The following is a 21,513-nucleotide window of genomic DNA, read 5'->3' as shown; positions in this document are numbered from 1 at the left end:
TGCTGTGAGATATGCTGGGGATCCCCTGAGGAAGCCCATTCTCCACCAGGTCCCTGTCAGCTGTCCAGGTACTATATATAGCCATCCAATGGTCAGATTTAAAGGCTATTGTGCAGAAGAAGACAGCATCAAGTGCTCGTTTCTTGTGTCCCAGAGCAACTGAAGAGAAGGGATTTTTCCCAAAGAGCTGTAATACGAACCCACAGCTGCAGAGCACAGGAAGCCCATGGAGTTTCTGTAGGCCAGGAGCCATGGAGGCTATTTTCAGCAAAAGCAAGCTCTTAAGTATGTCTGAACTATTTCTGACCCCTCTCGTAACGTATCATACGCCATGACCTGGTTTCTCTATTACCAGCCTTGGACAGTGTTTCGAATTCAACCTATGGAGCAAAGAGGAATTTAAAGTACTTTCATATTTTGCACGGGTAAAAGAAAGTAGCTTAAAACTGTGTTAGTCCACTATGATCATATTTTGAAAAGGACAGACACTGTAGTGTTTTAGAGCTCCTCTATAAGCATAAAACCCAGGTCATAGCTACATACACACAAAATTTCAGTCCCCGCGAACACGCTATCCAGATTTCACAAAAAACAAGCTGGGGATTCAACTGATGATGTTTGCATTTGCTTAGCTTCATCAGCTGGTGAATACCACTGTAATGCAACTGAGCAAATCATCCATAAAGCCAGTACATAAATAATAATGAGGTTTAGTTTGCATTCATAAAATATCAAGAATCCCAACTTATAACCAAGTTTTAAATCTATCTACATTGCAGGGCAATGAATTGAACAGCTAACATAAATAATGTTTATGGTATCAGGGGCTCACTTAGCACCAATTATTTCTGTAGGTCTCTGTAGGTTACGGCCCTGCACCCTTCCACCACGGCAGGTGTACTTTGCTGTCTGTCCTAAGCTGGTGTATCCAGCTGGATATGGGCATGTCTGCAAGGTTTTGACCTGTTGTAAAAGGACACCTATTACTGTTTGTGTTTTAAGAGGACTCTTAAAGCCAAACTTTGTACTTCAGTTGTCTTTTTAGTACCAAAAACCACTTAAGTTCTTGAAGAACAACCGCTATAATTGAAATGAAATAAGTTTGCAACAGAAATTGATGTTGCAGTAACATGCTATATCTCAGGGAAGTATGTAACAGGCCTTAAATGGAAAGGAAATACATTCAGAAGAAACCTGATAGTTTATCTCTGCATTATTTTGTACTTGTGCTTCCTTCCTAACACTGAAAAACCTGACCGCAAAAGCCCTGCCAAAATGTGCTTACACACACACAGACATTATCACTTTGTAGGATGGTACGTTTTATTATCAGGTTATTTTCCGGTACATTTGGCACAGTTAAGGTAAGTATATTAACTTTACCTCCAAATAAAGAAAACAAAGTTGTACTGAAATGTCTCAACCATTGTCAGTGAGTTAAGAACTGACAGGAGGTCCAAGTAATCAACCCTGTCTACTGCGCCAAGCTTTCCCCTGGGACATCTCTTCTGATCATACGATGTATCTGACTGGCATGGATGTAGAATTGCTTTCAATAAAGATTTTATTTCAAGGTTGGATGATTCCTTCCCAAATGTCTTGTCACTAAAGCAAAGTATGTAATACCTGCTATTTTTTAACTCCTATGAACAAGCATTTGGGAAGGAGGGGAGAACAAAGTGTTGAACTAGAAACTGTTCATCTAAGAGTCAAATTTTAACACACTCAAATGGATTGGGAACTCTGCAACAGCAAAAGTCAGAAAACTGTTGCATAAAAACTGGCCCATAACAGGGCACCAAAAAGGTCTGTTAACAGTGTTGTAGTTGAGGTGAGTTGAGGGCACTGAGCCGGTCCCTGGGTCAAGGCCTTAACCTAAAAACATTACATTTGCATGTCCCTGAGTACGCACAGGAAACAGACGTTAGCTAATTTGAGGCTAATTATTGGTAAAGCGAATCAATGGGATGCGCAGACTTTGACCCATTAAGGCAGTTCATAGGAACTCGCATTTCAAACCAGTCGCATTGTCCATCGGGATGAGCAGCTCTGGCCATGACAGTGGCCACTAGCCCAGTTCAGCAAAGGTACAAAACCCACCTAAATGGGCTGTCATGGAATAATTAACTGAGAGAGGAGTTGATTCCTAATTCTGTAAGGTTAGTTTTATACCCAGAGAACAAATGTCACAATTACATAATCTTTTTTTTCCTTTCTGGGAAGTTTTCTTTATTCCCATGCATCTCTAATCTTTCTTGGACTCTGTTTAGATCTCGGTTTCTGTCTCTCCAGGCAGTGACTTCCTTGGTTAAATAAAATATTGTGCATAATACTGGTGGGCAGGATTTTGATAAGACCAAAACCTACTCTTATCCCTCGGTCTCCTCTGCTGAACTCAGAGTATGGCATTTCCCACCCCTGCCATTCTGGCCTATAATATTTTACCAGGTGACACGTTCTTACTCTTATTCTTCATTTGTAATGTGTTGCCCTGTAGTCTATATTACCAGTTCATGGAAGAGCAGCAGGATTGCCTTATTGAACAGTTACCCTTAGATATAATTTAAAACACTAATAGAGTGCAAGGCATGGCTAAAACCAGTTCTGCTAAGAGCAGAAATGCCCCCAACATTGAGAAAACCTAAATCCTTATAGTCTGGAAAGGGCTAAGAATGCAAGACCGAGCAGATCTCAGTGCAGCTCTATCTTCAAACATTCTCCAGCTTATGGTAAGACAGTGTATTTACAATGGGGTTTTGCTCCCTAAATAGGATGAGTGCTCCCTAATTTTTTAGGTAGGAACATTAAAAAAGTGAAGGATCAGAGTCACTGTTGAAACGTTTTCACTTCCTCAGCCTTTACTACAGAGTAAAAACGGACGAGGAACATTTCCTAACACCTAGTGTGTTTGAAGTACTCATCTAATGTGCTTTCCAAATGTCAAAATTAATAATGACTTTATTTAGAGAGTTTGAAAAGTGTAGGTTTAATGGAACTTGAGAGCCAAACTCACCATACAATGACCCTCTTAGCTGTAGAGCTGCCCTGCCCTCAGTCACACGCTTTCCAGCTTACGGTTGCCTTGGCAACAACCAAAGCATAAATTCCAAGTATTTTTGCTTATATATCTGCCATTGACACTAGAACCTTCCTATCAGACACTTCTGCTGGTTTAATACATCATTAATTTCATTACTATTAATAATGAAAACTGTATTTCCTGTACATCTCCTGACTTGTGATCTTAAAGGGATGAAGCCATTCTTGAAGTTTGCAATTCAGCTCACTATTTGTTGTTTTGGAGGGGGGTGGAAATCTTGCACAGCATAATGCCAAACAATTTCTTGACATGGTTCCAACATCTGTGGTACCAGATTATAGATCGTTCCTAAAATAGTCTTAAATTGATGGATCATTGCTCCTTTCATTTGGACTTAACAAAAAGTAGCTCTGGCATTTCCTTTCACTTTTTATGTTTTAAATGGTATATCACTCTTTCTGCTCTTTTTTTCTTGCCAAAAAAGAATTCTTGCCCATTTTTAGGGATTTTCTCTTTTAACAACTGAATTTCACTTAGCAGCTACAGTAATAGCTTAAATTGTGAGCGTTTGTTTTATTTTGCTTTGATTTTTGTTTCGTGGACAGACGAAAAAAATATTACTTATAGAAGTTCATCGGTAAATATTTGTAACTTAAAAAAGGTATAATATCCTAAACGTATTTTATTCAGGCTGGATTAAATTCCTTCCACCTTTCCCTTCAGTAGCTGTATTTTACCACAGATTATTTAACTACTCAGACTTTCCGAGTTTACTTTGTTTACAGGGTTTTTTTGTTATTATGGTCATCAGAACAAGTATGACTGCATGAACAGATAGAAAATATCAAGAATTCTCAAGACATTTTATCAATACAATGATTATTATACCAGCAGTAAGCATAGGAGCCCCAAATATAAACAAATATACACATATTTTCTTTGTCTACATCAGAAACATAGGATCTCAACATCTTGATTCAAATTTTATGAATAAAGGAAGTCAGACCCTTCCTCCTCCACCACTATTTTCACCCTGACTCTGCTCATTCATGGTCCACCGGCTCTTGCTCCCTGCAAGATGTTTCTCCCCCAGCTTCATCAATGCTGTTCATCATCAACACCACCTCATCGCAAAGCCATGGCTGATGTTCAGCTGATGATCTCTAAAGTTACACAAGGACACAATGTCTTTTTTCCCCCCTGGTGAACTAGAATTTCTACCCATGCTGATGTTGAATGTAGAACTTTATAATTTCGCCAATTTCTAGCTTACAGGGAGAATGCAAGCGCAATAGATGCGGTTCTGCATAAGTGGCAGGAAAACAACCTTGCCACCCCTGTAACAAACGGTTTTAATTGTGATAAAGATGTGTGATATTCATCATAAGCCCACATAGTCATTTGGCAACAAAACTCCTAACTTTAGAGACTTTCTGAACTCCTAAGAGAAGAGATGTTATGTTAATATTATCACTGAGGAAAGATAATTATTTTTTTTAATTGATAATAAAGACGTTATATTTTAAGAAATAATAATTAAGCCAATCTGATTAGTGCCATATGGAGAGTGTTTTGTGCAATGGACACCACAGTTACAAGCATGAGGCAGAACTAAGCAATGCTTCCTATTTATATATGGCAAAAAAACCCACAAGCATCGATATTCATGGAACGTGGCAAACGATAAGATTGGCAGAAATCCACAAGAAGATGCTCTTTACTGTGTGACCCACCCACTTACATGAAATAAACCTTTTTTTAAGTGACTGCACCCATTATATGTCATGAGGTTTCTTTCACTTACAGTGTAGCTTGCCATAAATTCAGCAACAGGTATGGGAAAACAGAGATAGCCATGATGACATTTAAATTGCTGTCTGGATTTCAAAGAGGTAAATGAGAGACAATGAGAGAGAGGGGGGAAATGCAGAGCTTGGCTTCAACAAACCACTTGGAATATTTAAGTTAAAAGTAACAGATTAAGGAAGCATCCATAAATTCAAACATTTACATGTTAGACTTACGTTTAGTTCACATTCCTTAGTAGCGCTGTGTAATTTATTTATAAAATATGTGTCCTCATTTACTACTATTTCCAACCTAAGTTACACTATATATTCTGGAGGGTGGAAAGAAATGGATTTCTACTTAGTTCATACGCACCGCTGCAGAGATTCATGTGAAACTGCCTACCTAAACTCCATCCATTAAACCTGTATTGTTCTTAGACCAGAATTCTCCATCCTTAATGTCATTTGCACAAGAATATTAAGCCGTAATACAGACGTAAGATCAACTTTTAATAATAACAGTCCTCCTCTTGTAATTTTGTGGGTAATAAAGATATCAAAGGTTATAATCCTTACCATTATTTCCTAAGCCATCTCATTAAGGTATGTGGTCTCAGTGTCTTCCAAGAAACTTTGTGTCAGGATAAGGCATGCAAAAGTCTTTAGTTATATAAATGTCACGATCCATTTCAGACTTTATTGGATTTAAATTAGCAGAAGGAATGTGCTTCATATCAGCTCTATATTAAGGGGCATTTTTTGTTTTCCCAATCCTTTCAGTGCTGGAGACCATGTGAAGAGAAGCAGGGAAGCTTCTCCCTGGAGCCACCAAAACTGTTGGCAGCAAAAGTGCTCGATACCCTTAGTGTAAAGAGCAATAACTATTTTCAGTACCTAACATATGAGCTCAGAAATATTTGCCTTATAGCAGACATACCAGCTAATGCACATTCACATATAATTGTGCCCTCTTATAAGAGTATGGTAAATGGGGCTTCAGACCTCCATCCTCATGCATACCTTGACGCCTGGGGCTGACTCTCCTTTCCTTGTTTGTCAGGTTGGTAGGAGTTGTCTCTTCCCTCCCTCTTGTCTTTCTTTTTGATAACTTAACCAAGTAAACATGCCTGTTCGGAGAATCAGTAAAAAGTGCCTCTATGTACTTCAAATGCAACAGCGACTCCTTTGACGTCCCTCTTTTTTAACCAATTCATTCCTTTCGTCAACAGGATAGCAGCCAAGGAATCCGTGAATCTTATGTCAACACAAAGCTTAGGAATTGTGTTTGGACCAACACTCCTTAGACCTGAAAAGGAGACAGGGAACATGGCAGTCCACATGCTGTACCAAAATCAGATAGTTGAACTTATGTTGAGTGAGTACAGCAAGATCTTCGGCTCTGAGGAAGACTGACAGACAGGGCCTGTTATTGAAAACGTTCACATCTGTCTTGGTGTCTAATATTTTTACATTTCTGTAAACATATTTCTGAAATATTTCTTTTTCTTTCAAGTGACAGATGCCTCATTTTGTGAAAACTTAATGATGATTTTCTGTTTAATTTTCAAACATTGGAATAAAAAATATTGTCAACATTTGCCTATATGTATTCTGCATTAACCCTTTGAGAGTTTCATTATGCTAGCACTCCAAGTGTCACTTTTTTTGCAAGCTGAGCATACAGCATATGGCCAAGGACCATAGAAAATGCTGTTTACCAACATATGCAATGGCACAGAAAGACAAATAGTAATTGAAGAGATTTGTGGGAGATGGATTAAAATATGTATATTAAAGGCAATGAATTAAAACAGTGATACCAGATAATTTCAGCTAATCTGAGTATGATTTACCTTTCTCTTTGATATGGATTGAAAGTTAAAGGCATGATGAATGATCAATTTGCCTACCCCAAAAGTTCAAATAAAGATTACATTTAATACCTTTAAACAAATATAAAAACCAAGACACCACCAGAATGTCACTATTTGCATAATGATGCCTAAAAAAATTATTAAAAGGAAAAAAAAAAAAGAAACTTTGGCATCTTTACTTAAATGCAGTACATGAAATGAAGACATTGCATGACTGCTCTTTTTAACGTAACATCCATTTTGATTCTTCATCACACTGTACATCTGCCCGCTTTCCCCAGCTATCTCATGTTCTCTAGCATTTGTATTGTGCTCCTGAGGATGCTTTATTGGTGAACTACATTAAATTCATCTAGAAAGAACTTTAAAAAAAAGCCTTTTCATATGCCCTTAGGATTACTTGGCTAGACTTGAATCAATTTATGCATTTGATGGTTAGTTTCAGTTGTCATGGATAAACAAAAGGGTAACTGTCTAGAATATATCAAATATTGTTTCATTTTGAAATGTATGTTTCCAGCTATACACATCTCCTACCCTGTTTTGTAAAAGTATTCTGCTGATAAAATGTAGACTTATGTTTGACAGCTTTTTAATCAAGTTCAAAGAGAATAAATAAAACTAATCCAGTGTGGTAAAGAGTCTGTCTGGTTATCGATTTGTTCATAAAATGAAAAATAAACCATGTAAATAAGATGTGTGAAACACAGATCTAGAAGCAAATATTTAAAGCAATTAAAGACCCCCAAAACATAGGATTAATGCAAAGGTCTGCTGTGCACGAGAGATATGTCTTCAATATCACCTCGGCAGATCATGGATTACTTCAATTTTCACTTAGCACTGTTGTGCAAAATACCATGTTATTCAGGGAAGGTTGCTCTTCAGAGCAGTCATTTAGAGGAACAAACATATAATGAAGCCTAATCGTTAACTAAGACCAGGCTCTTTCAGTCAGGTGCTAACACAGGCAGAAACTAACACCAAGAAAACACAAAAATTGGCCCCTAGATGTTTTCTGACTTCATATATGTTTGAAAAATCAAGGAAAATAGACGTCTAGTGATCAGCAATTGAAATTAAGAACAAACAAACTAACATCTCCCTGTATCACAAGTATTCAACATAATCATTCCTGAACAAAACTATAATGTTCTGGAGAACCCAAATCCACTTTACTTCCAAGAAAATATTTTTCATGTTAATGTCAAGCCATGAGTACTTAAACAGTAATGCCTTTCAGCATTGTCGTCTTTAAACTCTTTTAATAGCAACAAACCAGGCGCTGTTTGTAGCCTGTGGAAATGACTGGAAGAAAGATAGTCAGAAGTTCAGCCTATTCCTTAATAAAGACCATTCACATTATGGCCCCACGGGTGCTCACAATCATGCTATTGAAGTAATTTCTTCTATTACTGGAAATGAAAAGTTCACTTGTTACTTGGATCCTGTTGCACTCAGAAGAAAAGATTCTTAATTAATTAATTAATCTTCTTTTAAGCTTGCTTTGGAGAATGGAGACTCTTCTCGTTTTTATAAGCAAGACAAGGCTTATGAAATGAATCTGTATCTTTCTTAAGACCAACTGGTTTGGTTGGCAGGGGGAGGAGGGAAATCAAGCAAACTTTTGGACACATAAGCCTTTATTTGGTTTTGACGGGTGCCTTACATGAATTCTGTACAAATGTGCTGACTTCTCCACAAAATGCTTTCTTAAAAATCAAAGTCTGATATGTGGGCAGCTAGTTCTGGGAGGACACAAGTGGGTCTCATCAGAGAAGCGTGATGTCTACACTTCCTCATTCTGACAATGGAAAGGAATGACCGTGCCTTGCAACCAAGCTGCCCCCTTCCCAAGGGACCAGTCTTCTCCATGTCCCCTTCAATATCCACATGATTTTGTTCAGAAAAATTACTGACTTAACCCTTCCAAAGAGCCAGGCCCACGTCTCCTGCCATCAGCCCATCAGGGCAGAAAGTAACCAGACAAAAGACGGTATAAGTGAAAATTATTTTCAAGCCTGATCTGCAGCGGGGTTTTTTTGTCCTCCTGCTCAGGTAGTTTGCTCTTTGTTACCCAAACTCACAGCCCAGAGCTCCGACAGACTCCTTTTGTTGATGGAGAAATATATTTCCAACTCCCAAAAGTGCCGTGAGTTTGGCCTCCATCCAGCACAAGCAATTCACTGGGCCCGTATCACCACCACATTGCTCCTGCAATTGTTTCTTATTTGCTATGACTTGGTAGAGGTTTTGCTCAAAATGTGCTAAATATTTAGCGAGTCAAAATTAGACTTGCAGAAGACCTTTTCTTCAGGAGATAGCTTCAGATTGAGAAAGGTCACAGATATTTTAAGCAAGGAGCTATTGCTATTAATGGTAAATGATCAGAGAAATGAAGGCTGAGAATGCGGTAGAGAGAAATATGTCCAAGAATCAGTGTGTTTATCTGCATCTTCTCCATATACGGAGTATCTTCTACTCAAACTCACATGAAAAGAAAGTTGTACTAGTAACTGGGATAACTATAGTAAAAAGAGACAGCAGAAAGAGACCTGTAACGGAACTTAAAAGGGCATTTCCAGCTAGAAAGATTTCTCATAAAAATAAAAAAGATCAAATCATTGAATTTTCAACTTTTGCAAGAAAAATCACCAAGAAATTCAACTACAAGATAAAATTTCCAAGCAAACAACAAGACTGGTTGACTAGCTGAACTACAGCTAAAAGAGGATGTGTAAACTGCCCTAGGCAAATTTTCAGCCCTCTTTATCCTTACATGTATATACATATATAAAGAGTAGCATGCATTGTAACAGTTCTTTAATTCTCTGCTAGGACAGTTACATTGCAGGTAACATCCAGCCTGTTTTCATAAGCATCCCATGCTGCAACAGAGCCGAAGACTGCCATTCAGACCAAGGCACTCAAGAAGTTCAGCTCATCAATTACTACAGGGTATATAGACCATGGGTAGAGTTTGGAAGAAAGCTGGAAAGTAAGTTGGGACCGCAATCACCACTGTAATCAGGCTGTGTATAGATTTTACATGGCTAATTCTCAGAAGAGGCCAAAAGACAAGCCTCAGGGAATGCACATATTATCAGGGCACAGCAGGTTCTCCCACATCGCATTCCTGCTTCAGAACGGAAGCATGGAGCATAAGGAAGATGAGCAAAATCACAGATGAAGGTCTCAATCACTAGTCCTGATTTTTGCAGGATGCAAAATGGGGCCCAGGGCAATGCTTGTTTTGCAGACTATAGGAACCTTCTCTAGCAGTTGCTTCAGATTAATAAAAAAATAAATTTTTTTTAAAAAGAACAAAAACCCCAACAAACAAAAACCCCACAACTTTCCCTAAGGAGTGAGGGCAACACATAAGAAAAATCATCACATGGCCTGCTGAGGTCAGGCCAGACCCAAATCGTTCGCTCCTCAAGCAGTATGGCTCTTGTTAGTCAGTAGGCTTCATGGACAGAATGCCTGCAGGATGCTACTAAAGCAACACACTCAATCTTGTGCCAATCCACCATGTGTTATCACAACAAATGAGTATACTGTACCATTACTAATATAGTGTATGCTATTTTTACACTCAGCAATTGCATCCTTCCAAACATACCTGAAATACTACGATAATTAATGCCCATTTTTCCTTATAGATCCTTGTTACAAAGATCTTCTTGTACACTGGATACAGAACATGAACCATCACAAAACATGCACTGAAGTTGAAAAGACCTGTGCTGAAAACTAAGGACATGAAAATTGTGGATGTAATACCACTGCACATGGGTGGTGTGAGAAACTGAGGCACAGATCCATCTGTGTCAAAAGACAAAGCTGCATTTTAGTGCTCATTTTATGCCGCCCCAGGCAGAAATTTGCCTTCCAAACTCTAAACTGTGGGGGTGAAGTTAGCTGGTTTTCCCAAGCTGACTCGCAAAGACTCAGAAATACTTCAGAATTGCAATGAACCCACCATCACACACCAAATCAGCCTGTCCATGGGCCTCCAAAAAGCTTTGCATACACTGTAAAACCTGGAGCGATATGTTACACCTTCAGCAGAAGCTGACAACTTTTTGATACGTTTAAGAGGGATCATAAAACACTGCAAGTTCAGAATGCGTGCCAATTAATTACCCACAAAACATCACCATTTTAGAGCATATTTCAGTTAATAAAAGGCAGACTCATAAATTTCACATCATTCTCCTCCGCCTGCGTCAAAATACAATTCTTGTGCTCAGTTCCTATTCACAAGTTTCTTGCCCGTGTGTCTGGAAAAAAAAAAATTAAAAGAGCAATTATCTCCCCACCAGTGCTTTCTCTATTGTCTTGAAGTTCAGAATATTTCAAAACAGCAGCTCAGAATCTTTACGAATGTTTTCTGGCTGCAGTTTTGGGTAGGTGGAGGTGTGCCCTCTGCTCTGGAAAATAAGGTGACCATATAGAAAATGGTTTAACTGGTCCATTTCCCAGCCTCCAGCCTACTCGCTGTCACGAAAAAAGGTACAAGAAGCCCAATCATTATGTCTCGCTTTCCCACAGGGGATGTCTCTTTGCAGCCCTAGGCAGCAAATGGTTTTAAGTAAATGGCAGAACACCCTGTATACATTTCTATCTTTATGTAGTTTCTGTCACTTATTATCCATTTTTAATCCTGCTAGGCTCTTTGTCTTAATGGTATGTGATGAATTTCCCAGGTCAATTATGCACCATGTAAGAAAATATTTTACTTGTATCACTTTTAAATTCATTAGCTTTTAGTATTATTGTATAGCACTCCACTTGCTCTTGATTTATGGGAAAGGCTAAATAGGATCGTCTGACTGACCTCTTCAGGCAATTCACTCTCCTATATACCACTAACATATCACCTCTCATTTGTCTCTTAATCAATTTATCCTTCCCTCGCATGGAAGATCTGCCACACCTCTTATAACTTGCTCTGTCTTTCAGAGGATGCTCTGTGTATCTAGTCTGCCCTTTTGAACAAAACCCTAAGTATCCAAGGTGAAAGGATCCTTAATATTTTCATTATTGATCTCTTTTCAGCTCTTAAAAGAATCAAGTAGCTTGTTTGTTTCTTGTTGCTCCTGTGCGCTGAAGAACTGAACCGTCCTTTGTGCTCCCCATGGACCAGATTCAGGAGGGAATTTGGGGAATTAAATGCTCTTTCTGGTCCATACAGAGAACATATCAGGGCTGGTCTTTTCTCCTGTGTGGCTGTCTCACCTTGCAGCTATCCAAATTCACATCAGCAGCTTCAGCCACCCAACCCTGGTGGTCAGCAGGAGGAGAGAAGGCAGCATGGGGAGAGACTCAAAGCACTGGGAGCATGAGCAACTAAGGGAGGCTTCAGCCTTCCCATGGGATTAATAACAATACGTTTGTGTGTGTAACAACAGCAAGGACAACACGCATGCCACATGTCCTGCATCCACCTCTAGCACATCTAACATATATGCCTAGCAAAGCAAAACCATCTACGTGCAGGTACTGTCACTGTCTTTCCAATGGACACGGTTTTATAGGGCTGATAATTAATAGTAATTTCCCAGCTCTTGAGATGTTAAAAGCCTGTCTTCTAACCTCAAACTCCAATCCAAATCAAACCCTTTTTACCAATTGGCAAAATAGCCTGAAAGTTCTATATTGTGACAGATTTTCTGTTGTGTAAGTATGTATTCAGCCTGAGAAGAAAATAAGTGGCGTGGGGATCAGATTACAGGTATCTGGTACCTGCCTGAACTACTTTCACCTGCATTTCTGAGCCCCTCGCAGTCTCTATGATACTGATACCCACAGGACACCAGTGTGAAGGACTGCTTTTCCCTTTCAACGTTGCAAAATTAAAATACAGCCGATGTCAGTGCGGGGACACGGACCGAGAATCTCCTACGAGATGCACTAGGATCCCACAGGGCGAATCAGCCCTCAAGACAGCTGCAGTCTAAGATTACCTCATCGCAGAATGATGATGAAACACATTGGTGATACTGCACAGATACAATTTTTTTAGCATGAGATCCACACTTAGCTGTGAGCCAAATACAATTTCGCAGATTCCGCACAGCCCCAGGCCACGCGGTGCTGCAGGAACACAGAGCTGATGATCACCCTGCTCCGTAAGACACTCGAGTTCAGAAAAAAACAACACAATAACGTTGATTTTTCCAGGTTTCCTGAGTGCTGTCGGTTGGAAAGCAAACCAAATTTCCCTTTGTGCTTATGACACGCTTCACCTCAAATGTGAGAACTGAAAGATAAGGCAGCTACCTTAAACAAACATGCCCTAAGATGCAAAATACAAGCACCTTCTTGAGAACTCCAGTACTGTTCTTTTTCACATCATGTCTCTTTGAAGTGTAGATAGCCAAAAACATTGGCAATGCTTTCTCTCTGATGCTGCAGTTTTTGAGAGTATTATGCATATTGCAGATGCGGTTTTCTTGCACTAGACTGAAAAAAGAAATAATCTTATTAAAAATGTAAAAGGATTTCAGGGTTCTGTACATACTCAGAGAAAAGAGAGATGTCAACAATAAACATGCCATCTGAACAATACGGAAGGACCTCTGTCCCATGGGCATAATAGATGTTTTCTTAATAACTTGCTTTTATATATTTTCCTCATATTCACCAAATAAAATTAAAAAATTGAAAATTAAAATATTTCCTTGACTGGGCAATTCAAAAATATCCTCCTTGAAACACAAGAAGATGAGCTGATACTTAGTGCATTTTCTGGGTTTGCATTCTCCCGCCCTGGATGCTCTTCTACCATCAGGATGCCTCTGGCACAGGGACAAAGACTTGCCAGTTCTCAAGGGACTGTCACAGAGCACATTAGCTCCAGCTAATAGATTAAAAACTTGGGCCTTTTAAGTGGCTTAGGCAGACTCAGCACAAGCATTGATGGAAAAGATGTGGGATTTACAAGTTGCCCATTCCCCGTGATTGCTGGACAGGGTGTAAGAAAGAATGAGAGGGAGGACAGAGGCCTCTTTTTCTGTTTCCTGGAAGAAACAGGGCAGCCACTACCACAGCAAACTGATTTTTCTCCTAATTTAAGTCAGCCTTGCTCCATCAAGTACAAGTCCCAGCAATGGACAGAGATAAACGTGTGTCTACTCCTCTAGATAGCTTCCACCCGAGAGCGTGTCCTCGGGTTTAGCCCATATCAAGTGGCTAGTTCCAAGTTAAGGTAATCCTCCAGATGCAGTTTACTCTAATTTTTCACTCTCTTCGCCATTTTCCCTTGCCCATAGCCTGTATTTCAGATAATCTGAACCTCTTTGTCAATACTGTTCCTAGAGCGTAGGTCCTCAGTAAACCAGTTTCTCAAGTAACATCCCAAATGGCTTGAAGGAAGCTGAGGAAATATTGAAGGGGGGTTGTGGGACCAGGGGATGGATGTATTAAGGCAGAAAGAGCCTAAAGGAAATGTCCTCTTTCATCTTCTGCCAATGTATATGACCCATATTATTATGGAAAAACACTTACATTCTGTTTTTTGGACAGCCTACCTATACAAATATAGTCTTTCCTGCAGAAATAGGTGCTGATAGAGAAATCTGCGATCCTGTTAAATGTACAGAAAGACACAGGCTCCACCTCAGAAACCATTCAATTTTCCCTAAGATCAACAGTAGGGTCTTGCTAGGAAAACACTGCTTTGAAACAAGTACTGAAGAGAGGAGAACCCCAAGATCCATGGCCAAAGGTCTGCAGACCAAGCCAGGACAGTGCTGCACGCTCTCTTCAGGCACCATGCAATGGTTGGTATTACAGGAAACTACCTAAAAAACCTTTCCAGGACACAGAATTTCCTATTTATTCCCATAAGGCTTTAACTATGCTATATCCCAAATAGTTTCTACACAGCCAGGCCTTAGATTTTACCTTGTGAAGGGCAAAACTTTTTTTAATCCCTTCTTATCTGTACAGTTGGAGATTCATTCATAAAAGACTTTGAACATTTGACCCCAAACATGCCCGAGCGCAGAAGGAATCTATCACTCGCAGATCGGGTTGGGATGCCTTTTTCTGCCTTAATTCAAATGCGCTTTGCAAGGCTACCACGGTCACAAGTTGTGCTTCTTTCCTTTCCTATGGCCACTCTCCTGTGGAAGGGACCAGGAGAACTTACTGGATATAAAGAAAAAAAAAGCTATCTAATTAAGAAGCAAGCGTGCATCTGTCTCAGGCCACTTGCCAAGCATAATGTGTGCGGGGGGGCACAAATCTTCTGCTATTAGAAACTGCTCCTTTTGGACTCACTGGCTTCAGTAGCGCGGGTGACAGACGCCTCACAGTCAGGTCTTGGGACTTTCTGTGCTCACCTAACGATGAGGAAGTTGTGGGATTTGTCAGAAGTTCATCCGACCATAAACATGCCAGAGGTTCCCGAGGTTTAGACAGCTCTGAATACATCTCTGATTTACTTATTTAAACTTATACCATCCCTAGTTGTCAAAACACAGGTACATGTACAAAATAACAGATGTGTCTGACAATTATCTCCAGGAACCCACGGTCAGGTTGTGTCAAAAAGAGCCGAGATGTGGCCTGTGTCACTAAATGGTAGGGGGAAAGGGAGCATGGGAGGACACTGTCAAAATGGATAGACAGTTTGGCAGGAAAAAGCTGGATCACTTGGGATATTGGGCACATTCCAGATTTTCTGGTGCCCTCCAAAGAGACTGTGCTTATGGAAAGAAGTCTCCTGAAAACATTAGGCTGGAGTTTGATGAAAAAGCTAGTCCTGCCCTTGAAGCTCATACTCTGGCCATAGCACATCTCCTGTACAAACAACAGAGAGGATTACGCTACTATAGCCAGAATTGCATCTGTTCCTAAGTTTATTTTATTAATTTCACATAAGATCCTTCTGAAGTTATTAACGAAGAACAAGAAGGAAGAGAAGGAAGTTGCCAGCTGTCCTGTGTTGCTACATTGGTCTCTTGCTGAGCTGTGCATTAAATAAACAAGAGCACCCTCAGCACCTCCCTGCCACCACGGATGAAGCAGGTGAGACCACTGTCCACGTTCCGAATGAGGACGATGATTTTGGCTACAGCATCACTTTGTTACCTCAGTCTGTCTTCTAGAGTGAGAGCTATCACAGGGTACTGACTCCCCTTGTGTGGTCCTCGTTTAGTCAGTAAGGATCTGAGATTGCTTTTACCATCCTTCTGGTTAGAGAGGCAGCATGAAACCAAAAATCTGCCTCCCATTCTGTATAAAAATAATGTCACTAAGTCTGAAAAACAGAGAATGCAATTGTGACCGCCTTCCTTGACTAACTGCATGCCTGGTTAAACCGCTACCAGCTTAAAACTGGACTAAGAGAGGAAATGGCCTCAAGCTGCACCAGAGGATGTTCAGATTGGATATGAGGAAAAATTTATTCCCAGAAAGGTCTGTCAGTCATTGGAACAGACTCCCCAGGTAAGCGGTGGTTTCACCAGCCCTGGAGGTATTTACAAGACAGGTAGATGAGGTTCTTAGGGACATGGTTTAGTGCCAGACTTAGGTTGATGGTTGGACTTGATGATCCTGAGGGGCTCTTCCAACCAAAATGATTCTATGATTCTAAAAGACTACAGTCACCAGCAGCAGCTTCACCATTACAGCTGCATTTTTGTGCTGCGAAGTGCTGTACCCATCATCAAACGACCCTACGGTGAGGAGGCAGCAGAAAGTGTCCCTTCTGATAGCTGACCACTGTATAACAACGTTGGCCAAGGGAGGTCCCAACACAAGGTCCAGTTGCAGAAAACCAGACACTAAAATCCTTTCAGCCCTTTTCCTCTCCCCACTGCTTCATCAACCAAACCTGCAAATAGTTGAAAGGCAGTTTCATGTGAAGTATCTGTGAAAGAGATCCAAGCTCACATTGCTTAACATCCACCATGTTGATGACTGCAACTTAATTACCACGCGTACTCTACCGATGACAGTAAATATTAGTGCTGTGTGCTACAGAACAAATATCCCATGATGAAAAATTCAAACGGTATCGAGCTTTTCATTAGTGCAGTAATGGCTTTCTCACACATTTAGCTCATTTTTAACTCAACCTGCCAGGGGAGGGAAATGACATACTTTTTGTTGAACAAGACAGCACTGAGATTATATGAAGGTGCGTTTTTATGGGTAAAGAAACATATGTCACATAAATCTATTTTTATGCTTTGCAGTACATACTGATGAGTCATTTGAATGCCAAGTTTCATTAGTAAATTGGGAGCGATATAGGTGGCCCTATAATAAAATAAAATACATGTACTTCATTTAAGAACGCACAAGTTTCACTATTACTGCAGAAAATCTTAGAGCACTAACTAGGATCATACGATGTAAGGACTAAATCTTAGGACTCTGTTTATAAAGGAAATCTTGTGTCCATACAATGCACATTAGTAATACAATCTGCCCGATTTTGTATTGTTCTCTCATTTCTCTATGGATCATATTAGTCAGTGTCCTGTTAACAACCATTTTATCATACTGTCATAATATTATATTGAAATGAGATCTGGCACTTTTGGGGTCCTGTGCAAGATGAAAAAATGGGTCTCCAGCAGTCTTCCTCTTAGATATAATTGAAAAAGAGGCAGGCATGAGGGCATGCTGTGACTCACGCTGCCAGAGAGTGATCCGGAATCATTCAGATGATGAGTACATAGAGAATGCCGTGCGCAGAAAGATGGCAATTTGCTCTACTAATGTTTTGAAAATGAAAATTTCTAGCTGTTTTGCAGAGGAGCTTAGTAGGAAAGGCAGAAGAAAATAATAATAATAATAATAATAATAATAATAATAATAATAATAATAATAATAACTCTTTTCTAGTTAAGCCAGATGATTTCTGTTGTTTTCAGAAAGGTTGTACTGCAAGAAATGTATTTTCTCGAGAATGGTGTAAAACACAAACAAACATTGTTTTAGTGACCAGAATAACTATAAAATACAGAAGATGGAAGGAAAACAGCAAATGAAAAAAAATTCTCTCTCTTTCCTTGAGGATTAGTTATACAGAAGGATCCAGGGGCACCTTCCATGCTTCTTAAATAGAACCTTGGACCCTCACTGTGGCCATTTAGCCATAGGGATGGACACCTTCATAAAAGCCTACAAGACCCTCTTTCTGCTACCAAGCACCATTTCCAATAACCAAGCTCTCTGACAAGCCCCAGCAGGAATGAAAACAATACTTCTCATTCTTCCCAAATAGATTATAGCTAATAATATCAATGTCCTATTCCTTTGGTGTTTTCACTGGGTTTTAATACTAACAAATAAATCAAGTGAGCAGTTCCAACCTTTGTTTAGTATCTCTGCTGTCAATATTGGTGCACAATCAGCTTTAAAAAGGGGTTTGTTTCGATTTTTTTCTTGTAGTCCTGTTCTCGGTATCATCATTTCATACTAAAACATCATTTAGTACTAAAAGACGGCCCCTTCTTCAGGATTTTGTTGTGAAAGACTCCCAAGCTCACGCAGCTGGTCTGTCCCCAAGAGAACTACTCATCCACCCGACCCGAGTCCTCTTTCAGAAACTAAACCAATCTCCTGTAAAATTTAAACCCTGCCTTTGGTCTCTGCTTTATCAAGGATGTGGTCAGGGACCTGCAGAGAAAGCAGGGCCACAGGGTTCGGTTCAGCCTTACGATGTCCAGGGGAACATTTCCTCATCAAATACTTCATTTTAGTGAATATTGTTTTCAGATATAACGCTGGATGATAATGCCTTCCCTATCTGCATGTTGGAGCAGACACAATCAAAACCAAAATTGTGCATCAGGCTTTAAAGGTCCTTTAAATTATGGTGCATCATCCACATTTTTGCCCTCTGTTCTATAGTTTAAGTTAATCTCTGTCACCTACCTAGCTCCCACCATCCTCTGCATTTCTTGGTGACACTTTTAAAACATCATTCCTTGTTCTCCTCAGTGTATCTGGTTTTGCCATAGCTATTTAAATTTTTATAAGCCTCCGTACACTGAAAGAGCCAAAGTGTGATCTTTCCAGCAGAAAGGAGACTCCTTTCCTTAGGAAGAACTGCAGGAACATATGTGTTTTGCAGGGTTATGAGTGACCCAGAAATAGACGGTTCCTGGGAAAACGCTGTTACGTGTCAGGACGGGCAATTTACTACACGTGCAAGTCCAGGTGAAGGGGGAATCTTCAAGAAACTCCCATTGAGCTGAAATCGGGACCATTTTTATAGCTTTCAGTTTTGAGGTCACAGTCACCCAGACTGGAAACGCAAAAATGACTTCAAAAAGGCAAATGCTAACTAGATTTCACACTAGATTTCATTTTACTTGGCATTACAGAAAGAATGCAGGTATTAAATAGACTGTTTCCTGTATACAATAAGGTTAATTAGTAGCAAGGGATGGAAATCAGTGTAGACATAACTCTTTTAGACAGGTATCAAAAATAATCCCCTGATCCCCACAGACCCCAGCTGCATTGAAAGAAGAACAATATAAAAGATTCTTTAAAAGAAATTTTTCAAACATTCTCCAGGTGTCCCAGCTATATTTAAATGGGCCTGTGGCCCCATGTGTACTCCAACCCTTTCTGCTCTACAGTTCCCTTGCTCCAAGTTAAATGAGCGGAGTACTTGCACAGAATTTTGAGGTGCAACATAAAGGATTTCTGTACAAAGAGACTGGGATTGCAAACCGAGACAGACAGGAGAACAAAAAGAAGAATATATTCCGGACTGAATGGGACTTCCCTAAGCTCCTTATCAATAAGGTTAATAAGGGTCCATGCAATTTACTGATCACTACGATGCAACAACTGGGCTAAAGCTATAAAGAAGCTACATAGATACTGGGTTTTAGTGCTTCTCATGGCCCACCACATTAAAGTCCCTTTACCCTTCCCCTGTCACCCCACTCAAGAGAATAAACTCCAGTCTGTGTGATTGGCCTCGCTAAAATCCCCGGTCTGCTATTAGGCTTCTACCTGCCCTAGCTAAGCAGATTAATAGTTATTTCCTAGAATTTGATCCTCCAGTCCCTTTGTAATTGAAGCAGTAAGGCTCAGATATTTCTAAAAATGTATTTCTGAAAAATACATTTCCTTTTTTCTCCGGTTTAATTTTGTTATCCTCAATCATATGCGTGATAGAAAAAAAATTCCAAACTTCTATCTCCTTTATAAAATACATGTCATATCAAAAAGGTGACAAGAGGGGGAAAAGTAATTAGTGAGTTCACAGAGTTCAGTAGAAAAGTTAAAATAGAGTAACACATTACTTTTTATGTTAAGATTTCACAAGACAAATCTTGCCTGTGTTTTAATTGCATGTGACCCTGGCAGTCCCAGTCTGAAATGAAGTGCCGTAAAATTAAAGATGACAGACGCTCAAAACAAGTCTTGTGATCTTGATTAAACTACAAAGACCACACTTTCTCTCTGCTGCAACTCAGATATGATGGGCTGTTTTATTTGGGGAATTGCTTCATTAATGCTTTCTTTGACTAGACATGTTTATTATAAAAAATACTGAATATGGCGCTATCTTGCATAGCTAAATAAAGTCTAAAAGACAAGTAAAAAAAATTAGGAATCTTTAAATAACCAAGACCTAAATGCTTCTTTTAAAGATCACGAGCATCTGTAGAAGGAGGTACCAAGCACGACTGCAGCGTGCCGTACCTATTTTGAAAGGTGCAAGGTTTATTTCACAGTTATGTCTGTAAGAACCAAATTGATTGTCCCGACAGTATTATCTGACCATTACTTCAAGTTAAGTTCCACAGGTCAGAAAATAAATGGGAGGGGGGTGAAAAAAAATACATAAAATCAACAAAACCCACGTTCTTCTCCAACACAATTCTTGCTAATTTTTAAGAGTAACGATGATAACTGACTGCAACTGGCTATCTGCAAAATTCCAGATCTGTAAGCCTACATAAATTACGTATTTCCAAACTTGCTCTGTTATTTAAACTTTGCGTCTAAAGAACCTGCAGGACTATGTGCACTGCTTCAAAGTAGATTTACATTATAACTAATACACCTACAATAGCTTATTTTTATTTATTTTCCAGACCAACTTATGGCTTTCTGCACCAATTTTTCAGTTCAAAGGATCCAGACACACTCTTTGTTTCATCAGTACAAGCCACTAGTACCCTACCACTGCTGTCACCACCATCATGCCAGGGATGTAAGGGCCTTGCTCCTTACATAAGAACAGAAAACAAACCCTATTAATAATAATTTACATGTCATTCAACACTGAGGTCATAGTTCAGCACATTTTGCAGTCATGTGTCTGATTTTCATTTCAGAAGTAACCTCGGAGATTTCAGTAGGATCTCCCACGTGACTAAATAATGTTCATTTCAGGAGCCAGAGGACTTAGAGCATTTGGTACCACAGAAAATAATACTGTAAATTTGTTAGGTCATACCACATCTGTCTACACCTTCTCAAAATTATTCACTTTTGAATGATGCTGTCCAATAAATAATAAATCATTTTGTTCTGATTCTACCATATATTTTCTTCTACGAGTCACGTATTTTGAGGAAATAAGATATATGGACAAACCTTTAGCTCCATGCCCAGTTTATGTCTGGACAAAAGGACAAAAGAGGCTGAGGATGAAGAACTTCTTGCCCTAAATGAAGCTTTCTAGGCAGAGGAAGTTCAAAAACTGAACAGCGCAGTGGAACATTCCCAGTCTTCATTTCTCTAAATCACTGTTGTTCAGCCCCACCACAGTAATGACTCCAAAGAACCTACAAAGGCAACAAGCCACACT

At 39.6% G+C, this 21,513-nt stretch overlaps 1 protein-coding gene and 1 long non-coding RNA gene across 3 annotated transcripts in view; one reads left to right on the top strand and one right to left on the bottom strand.

Moving 5' to 3' along the window:
• The window catches only part of ARHGAP15 (Rho GTPase activating protein 15), a 324,812-nt gene extending 317,469 nt beyond the window's left edge, over positions 1–7,343 (top strand). For both annotated transcript variants that reach the window (XM_065840373.2, XM_071810688.1), the window contains exon 14: positions 6,060–7,343. In XM_065840373.2, coding sequence (XP_065696445.1) covers positions 6,060–6,243 — 184 coding nt within the window. In that variant the 3' untranslated portion in view covers positions 6,244–7,343. The remainder of the gene's footprint in view (positions 1–6,059) is intronic.
• The window catches only part of LOC139828391 (uncharacterized), a 106,994-nt gene that overhangs the window by 21,050 nt on the left and 64,431 nt on the right, over positions 1–21,513 (bottom strand). The window lies entirely within an intron of this gene.

Source organism: Patagioenas fasciata, chromosome 7, assembly GCF_037038585.1.
Source record: "Patagioenas fasciata isolate bPatFas1 chromosome 7, bPatFas1.hap1, whole genome shotgun sequence".
NCBI classification, from domain to species: Eukaryota; Metazoa; Chordata; class Aves; order Columbiformes; family Columbidae; genus Patagioenas; species Patagioenas fasciata.
Note: the sequence above shows the minus strand (reverse complement) of the source record. Positions and strands in the feature narration are given on the sequence as shown.